Genomic DNA, 8,658 nt, shown 5'->3' on the forward strand with positions numbered 1-8,658 from the left:
GCAGAACCTATTGGACTCTGTGTCTCCTCCTCACATCATGTCACTGTGCGTTACCAGCCCAGAGATCTGACCAGTCTCCTCCCCACATTCTCTGGTGTATCTCATACATCAGGAGCCATCAGCCCCTATTATACTCCTGCTCTCCTCCTCACATCATGTCACTGTGTGTTACCAGCCCAGAGATCTGACCAGTCTCCTCCCCACATTCTCTGGTGTATCTCATACATCAGGAGCCATCAGCCCCATTATACTCCTGCTCTCCCCCTCACATCATGTCACTGTGTGTTACCAGCCCAGAGATCTGACCAGTCTCCTCCCACACTCTCTGGTGTATCTCATACATCAGGAGCCATCAGCCCCTATTATACCCCAGAATTCGCGGGAGGCTCCCGATTTTTTGGGTAACCCCCGGAAGGGTAGGCACTGCTCCCGCAATGGGGAGAATTTCCGCCGTGACGGGGACGGGGCTTAATGAGGCGATATTTCATGATTTGCGTCATTTGGCCCCGCCCCTATTTAAATTTGAGCCAATTGCGGCACGTTGCAGAGAGGGGGTGGGGCTTAATGAAGAGAAACATCAGGCTTCTCCTGGGAAGGGGAAAAAAAAAAGTATGATATATAGAACCAAATTACCGGCACTCAGTTAAGGTGAGCTTTTATCTGTAGCTTGCCTGGGTACTCACGCTGGGGTCCTAGCCCCCTCCACACAGCCAAAAGAAAAACAAGCGGCACTCTAGGACTGCATAGGCAAAGAAACATACGGTGTTAAATGCAACGTTTCGGGGTTACATCCCCGTCATCAGGACACACAGTGTCACTTTATCGCTGTGTGTCCTGATGACAGGGATGTAACCCTTAGCCGGTGCTCTAATGCAACGTTTAATAGAATAAATTAATTTTTGTCCTCAAAATTCTTCACACAATACCCCATAATGACAACGTCTAAAAAGTTTTTTTTTTAGATTTTTACAAATTTAATTTAAAAGAAACCACTAAGAAATCACATGTACATAAGTATTCACGGCCATTGAGCTCAGGTGCATCCTGTTTCCACTGATCATCCTTGAGATGTTCCTACAGCTTAATTAGAGTCCACCTGTGGTAACTTCAGTTGATTGGACATGATTTTGAAAGGCATACACCTGTCTATATAAGGTCCCACACTTGACGGTGAATGTCAGAGCCCAAATCAAGCATGAAGTCCAAGGAATTGTCTGTAGACCTCCGAGACAGGTTTGTCTCGAGGCACAAATCTGGGGAAGGGTACAGAAAAATATCTGCTGCTTTGAAGGTCTCAATGAGCACAGTGGCCTCCATTATCTGTAAATGGAAGAAGTTCGGAACCACCAGGACTCTTCCGAGAGTTGGCCGGCTGTCTAAACTGAGTGATCGGGGGAGAAGGGCCCTAGTCGGAGAGGTGACCAAGAACCCGATGGTCACTCTGTCATAGCTACAGTATTCCTCTGTGGAGACAGGAGAACCTTCCACAAGAACAACCATCTCTGCAGCAATCCACCAATCAAGCCTGTTTATTAGAGTGGCCAGACGGAAGCCACTCCTTAGTTAAAAGCACATGGCAGCCAACCTGGAGTTTGCCAAAATGCACCTGAAGGACACTCTGGTCTGATGAGACAAAGATTGAACTCTTTGGCGTGAATGCCAGGCATTATGTTTGGAGAAAACCAGGCACCGCTCATCACCAGGCCAATACCATCCCTACAGTGAAGCATGGTGGTGGCAGCATCATGCTATGGGGATGTTTTTCAGCGGGAGGAACTGGGACACTTGTCAGGATAGAGGGAAATATGAATGCAGCAATGAGACATCGACCCTAAGCACACAGCCAAGATATCAAAGGAGTGGCTTCAGTACAACTCTGTGAATGTCCTTGAGTGGCCCAGCCAGAGCCCAGACTTGAATCCAATTGAACGTCTCTGGAGAGATCTGAAAATGGCTGTGCACCGACGCTTCCCATCCAACCTGATGGAGCTTGAGAGGTGCTGCAAAGTGGAATAGGCAAAACTGGCCAAATATAGGAGTGCCAAGCTTGTGGCATCATATTCAAAAAGACTTGAGGCTGTAATTGCTGCCAGAGGTGCATCAACAAAGGTTGTAAATACTTATATACATGTGGTTTCTGTTTTTTCTTTTTTTTTTTATTAAATTTGCAAAAATCTCAAAAAAAAACTTTTTACAAGTTGTCATTATGGAGCATTGTGTGTAGAATTTTGCGGACAAAAAAAATGTATTCCATTTTGGAACAAGGCTGTAACATAACAAAATGTGGAAAAAGTGAAGCGTTGTGAATACTTTTCGGATGCACAGTATATATGTATGTACATATATATATATATATATAATATGAGGTCTGTCTAAAAAGTTCGGTGATATATCTGTATGCAACGCTTGCAACTAGGTCGCTCAGGAGCGCTGACATGCATGGACATGTCTGGACCTGCCCCCAGTCGGGGTTTGCCCGAGGCCACCACCGCACTGCCATTGCATTAATTTCAACAGAGTGTCCCGAGCAGTGTGCGTCGAACAGCAATTTAGCTTGTCTTCCACCGATTCCTTGCCACTGCGAAAGCGTGCCAACCATCCGTACACACATTTTCTACTCACAGCATCCTGCCCGTACACTTTCACCAACATTTTGTACGTCTCCATCACCGATTTCCCCAATTTTAAGTAGAACTTAATGTTGTGTCGTTGCTCCATTGCTGTTCAACACACACTGCTCGTTACACTCTGTTGAAATGAATGCAATGGCAGTCCGGTGGCGGCCACGGACAAACCCCTACTGGTGGCAGGTCCAGACATGTCCATGCATGTCGGCGCGCATGAGCGACCTTGATGCAAGCGTTGCATATATATCAGACCATTCACCAAACTTTTTAGACAGGTTATTAAAAACACCCCCGATGAAGTCAAAAGAAAGCTGTATTAATATTAATATAGCAAAGTTTTAAACGGGACAATATTTATAATAAGTGCTCCCATGTACCTTGTATGTATGTGAGTGTGATATATATATATATATATATATATAGCTTTGCACTGGGAGAGAGCAACAGCTTCCTGATGGTGAGAGTTTGATGACATCAGACTGAGTTCTCGTCAGATGTAAGGATTTTTATTCTACTGTATTTTAAATGGATTGGTTACATCAATCATCTAGAACCATATACCCCTGATGAAGTCCATTTGGACGAAACGCGTAGGATTGAGTAATGAAACCATGTGTCACCTGTGTGGAAACCTGCTAAATGATCAGAAACCCTGAAAGGTTATCAGCAGGATCAAATAATTTTTTCCCTGATTGGGACAGTGGAAAGTTGAATAACATTTGATGTAAGCATTTGATTGCATATGTATATATTGTCAATGTGTTTTTTAATAAAAAAAAAGTATTTATTTTTGTTGTTTGTCTAATAATTGGCCTTTGGGCCGTCTTTTGGGATGTTTTCTGGTGAGGCGGTCCTCTTTTATTAGAATTACGGATTATTCCAGTACAGTGGGAGGAGCATTAAAGCAATTAAGAAGATCTTCATATTGAGACCACTATTGAAGTTACATAAGGATACTCTTATGGACATTGGACACTTGGTTTATTAAGGTTTCTGCCAAATAAGGCTTATTATTAGTTCTGAACTTAGGTGCATTTATACGGACATTGAACACCTGCCTTAAAGTATTGAGACTCTTTCTCCCAACTTGAGTTACATTTGTTAAAGTGTGTTACATTTTTGAGCCCTCTAAGTGTTTTTGTGTGTGGGTGTATATATATATATATATATGTGTGTGTATATATATATATATATATATATATATATATATATATATATGTGTGTATATATATACAGTCAGGTGCATAAATATTGGGACATTGAGAGAATTTTCATATTTTGGCCTCTATTCACCACCACAATGGCTTTCAGATTTAATTTGAGGGTAATTACATCCAAATCAGGTGAACAGTGTAGGAATTACAACGGTTTCTATATGTGCCTCCCACTTTTTAAGGGGCCATATACAATTCTGAAGTGTTTCGGGCAATATTATTTGCTCATATTCAGTCAAATGCTTCAGAACTCATTGGACGGCGCTACACAGTGCAGATGGACAATGACCCGAAACATACTGCAAAAGCAACCAAAGAGTTTTTTAAGGCTAAAAAGTGGAATGTTATGCAATGGCCAAGTCAATCCCCTGACCTGAATCCAATTGAGCATGCATTTCACTTGATGAAGACAAAACTGAAGGGAAAATGCCCCAAGAACTGAAGACATTTGCAGTAGAGGCCTGGCAGAGCATCACCAGGGATGAAACCCAGCGTCTGGTGATGTCTATGCGTTCCAGACTTCAGGCTGTAATTGCCTGCAAAGGATTTGCAACAAAGTATTAAAAAGTGAAAGTTAGATTTAGGATTGTTTAGTTTGTCCCATTACTTTTGGCCCCTTAAAAAGTGGGAGGCACATATAGAAACCGTTGTAATTCCTACACCGTTCACCTGATTTGGATGTAATTACCCTCAAATTAAATCTGAAAGTCTGCAGTTAAAGCACATCTTGTTTGTTTAATTTCAAAGCCATTGTGGTGATGAATAGAGGCCAAAATATGAAAATTCTGTCAATGTCCAAATATTTATGCACCTGACAGTATATATATATATATATATATAATGTGTGTGTACATGTATGTATGTATATATATATATATATATATATATATGTGTATATATATATATATATATATATATATATATATATATATATATATACTTTTTGTGAACCCCGGCAAATGTCTTGGTAGGTGTCTTGCTCGGTGCCTTCCTAGAGGGATAGCGCCCCTAATCAATAGATGCAAACAGATCTACAGTTTAAACCCCCTCCCGGGGTGTGTTTAATTCAACGTTTCGGGGATCTAATTCCTTCCTCAGGAAAACAAACATGTTCCCCGAACCGTTGAATTAAACACAACCTGGGAAGGGGTTTAAACTGTTTGTATGCAGTCTCCGAGTGACGCCTCTGTTTGGATATATATAACAAAGAACAGGCGGCACTCAGAGTCTTAGAAAATTCAATACCCTCACCAGAGGGGTTTAATGGTCGACGTTTCGAGGTGAATCCACCCCTTCCTCAGGTTATGTTGTCCTGAGGAAGGGTTGGATTCACCTCGAAACGTCGACCATTAAACCCCTCTGGTGAGGGTATTGAATTCTCTAAGACTCTGAGTGCCGCCGGATCTTTGTTATTTATACAGTTTTGGGGTGCTGTCCCCCTTGGAGGGCACCAGAGCAAATATTGGGCTATATGCCCCATGACACGGAGTGTGGGAGTGCCGGTGCACCGCATTGTGTGTGTGTGTGTGTGTGTGTATATATATATATATATATATATATATAATCTTATGACATTGAAGATCTTATATGATAAATGAAGACAAAATATTTATTACTTCTTATTTACTTAATTGTCAACAGGTGAACACAGCATCGAGGACATTGTCCCATTAGATCTCCACATTGTGAAACTGGAAATTAATGACCTCACGGAAGACCCTGGAGAGGAGAAACTAATATCCCCAAAGATGCATTCAATTCACCACACTGCCGATGTATTACCTGATCACCATAAACCTAGGGGATGTTACCCTGATAACTCACATATTGTTGCACATAATACAGTTCATGGAGATGAGGAAAGGTTTGCAGGTTCTGAATATCAGAAACGTGTTACCCAGAATGCAAAAACTCACACATGTCCTGATTGCGGGAAATGTTTTACTCAAAAAGGAAACCTTGTTCAGCATCAGCGAATTCACACAGGTGAGAGGCCATTTGCATGTCCTGTGTGTGAGAAGTGTTTCACACAGAAAGCAAGTCTTATTGAGCACCAGAGAATTCACACTGGGGAGAAACCATTTTCGTGCTCACATTGCGGGAAATGTTTTACACACAAATCACAATTTAATAGGCACCAAAGAATCCACACCGGTGAGAAGCCATTCCTTTGTTCTGAATGCGGAAAATGTTTTACACAGAATTCACATCTGGTTGAGCACCAGAAAATTCACACCGGCGTGAAGCAATATCCGTGTGGTGAGTGTGGAAAGCGTTTTATACACAGATCTGTTTTCGTTAAACACCAGAGAACTCACACGGGTGAGAAGCCATTTTCATGCGTTGAATGCGGCAGATGTTTTAACCAGAAATCCTATCTTGCTGAACATCAGAAAATTCATGCTGCCGAGAAGCCTTTTGTCTGTTCTGAGTGTGGAAAATCTTTTACACATAAATCAAACCTTGTTGTACATCAGCGAGGACACAGAGGGGAAAAGCCATTTTCCTGTTCTGTGTGCGGCAAATGTTTTACGCAGAAATCCTACCTTGTTGAACATCAGAAAATTCATGCTGTTGAAAAGCGATTTCACTGCTCAGAGTGTGGGAAATCTTTTACACATAAATCCAATCTTGTCGTACATCAGCGAGGGCATAGAGGTGAGAAGCCATTTCCGTGTTCTGAGTGTGGGAAACGGTTTACACATAAATCAAATCTTGTTGTACATCAGAAAGCTCATGTAGGCGAAAAAATAATTAAATGTTCTTAAATAGGGTTTTCATGCAAAGCATTTCACACATTAACAGACCTTGATGGAATTTGTGAATCCTCACAACAACTTCTAACCAGAGAACCTCATAGGTGGCAGAGTTAAAGGTGGACCTGCTCCCTATTGCAATAGAATTTGTAATTCCAGGTCCTGGTCACTGAAAGCTCGTTTGTTAAGTATAAAAGGTCTTGGCAGTACATCTGCAGACTGGTCCATGTCATGGCAAAGAGTAAGACAGTAATGGGAAACCTGTCGGGCTTATAGAAACATGAACACAACAGGGAGGTGAATTAATGCGGGGGGTAAATTTAATGAAGGTTGGATTTGGGCTTTTGGTCGGTTTGCCGTCGATTTTTCAAAACAACCATTTACTAAAGGCAAAACTGTAGGCAAAATGAACCAAACTTTAGAACAACGGATCGATTAGCAGTGTTTTTACTTAGGCCATTATAGAACCCATAGATTTACTAATGGTCATTTTTAAAACCGACCATGACAGAAAACCCGCCAAACAATAAACCTGCCTGAGGTGGGCAAGTTTGTGAGAAGCACTGCACAGATCACTATGATCTGTGCAGGCTTTGTTATGTTGAAAAGTTGAAAGAGTTTTAAAAATGTAAAAAAAATGCGTTGGATCCCCCTTCCCAAATCCATGATCTGACCTCTCAGCCTGGGCTCGTATGGGAAAATGGCATGGGGTTCCCCCTATTTTCCCATAACCAGCACCAGACTGAACCAGCTGGGGGGAATAATGCCTTATCAGGAAAACACACAGCATGGGGTCTCCATGCCATCACATTAACAGTACTGGACAAAATGGGGTTTCCCTTCCAGATCATCAACCATTCCTGAGTGGGCTGAATATTCCTCGCACCTCTGGTGGCGGTGGGTGCTTGGTTAATATTGTAAAGAATAGATAATAATGGTCTTTACAGGCGGACTACAGGTGCCAGCAAGCTTACACTGGCATGCTGGCACTTGTGGAACAACACTGTCATAGGATTGAATGGGACACATAATGATGGACTCGTACGCGTTTGAAAATCTGTTCGTAGATTTGTAAGCGTGGAAGTGCTGAATCCAAAGAACAGATCTCATTGGAGGTCCAGTAAAAGAAATAATTTTTATTCAAACCTCCATTAGGAGTGATGTTCCCCATGCCTCTGTTCTCCAGTTGTACACAGAAATACATGAAGCTGCAAGACTCCATCACACTGCAGAGTGGCGGCACTTTGTCTTTAGGCCAGAATAGTTCGGAAAAAGCCAAATAAGGGATGGTTGATTTGTTGACAAAGTTTATCCTGCACAGCGGGTGAGTAAAGGTAAGTAGGTCCGTATTAGTATGAAGGAAGTGCAGTTATCAGGCATTCCCACGCCCATATTTATACACCACTGACACTAGCCAACTCCTGCTCTCTAACAGGTCTGTACATGATTTACGTTAAACATGGCAGATGTTGGTTCCTGGACCAATGCGTTCCCACAGATTACATTATCCTGTAACGAGTCAGTCTGCATTGGATTTCATGTATGTCCTGTTGGATCACTAGCTGTGTCATTTTCTTTGTCATCTGTCTCTACAGTACAGTATGTCTCACAGCCTTTGGTGTAAAGATGTTTGAAATAAAAATAGAATCAAGAGTTTCACATGTAACTGGTTTTTAACAATTGCGTATTGTAGAAGCTTGTAGAATAGCAAATGCCTATAAATTATCATCTAATCTGATTTAACTGTGCTGCCAGGAGCGTGCTTCTATATTTACATTATCCTTATTCACTGACTGAATACACTGACCTGCTAGATAAGACTTTGTCTTAATTGCCACATATGCTGGAAGGAAATCTATTAAGGAATAGGTCAAATGGTTTCTCAGTTTTGGCAGGTGGAAAATACATTTTGGCTGGCATTATTAGTGGGATGTAGTCGAAATGTTGACAGTTTTATGATGTTGACATTGTTAAAATTTTAGGCTTGGTTCTGCTGAGCAGAATAACGTTCATCACCACAAAGGAGGATCCGAAGCTTAAAATATAACCAATAAATAGCCC

At 41.7% G+C, this 8,658-nt stretch overlaps 1 protein-coding gene across 1 annotated transcript in view; it reads left to right on the forward strand.

The window, feature by feature from the left end:
- LOC148502448 (uncharacterized) overlaps nt 1-8,406 on the forward strand; it is a 93,087-nt gene extending 84,681 nt beyond the window's left edge. The window contains exon 15 of the mRNA XM_088449886.1: nt 5,483-8,406. Coding sequence (XP_088306012.1) covers nt 5,483-6,609 — 1,127 coding nt within the window. The 3' untranslated portion in view covers nt 6,610-8,406. The remainder of the gene's footprint in view (nt 1-5,482) is intronic.
- Nucleotides 8,407-8,658: the final 252 nt, after the last annotated feature.

This window comes from Taudactylus pleione, unplaced genomic scaffold, assembly GCF_031769625.1.
Source record: "Taudactylus pleione unplaced genomic scaffold, aTauple2 ptg000497l, whole genome shotgun sequence".
Classification (NCBI taxonomy): domain Eukaryota; kingdom Metazoa; phylum Chordata; class Amphibia; order Anura; family Myobatrachidae; genus Taudactylus; species Taudactylus pleione.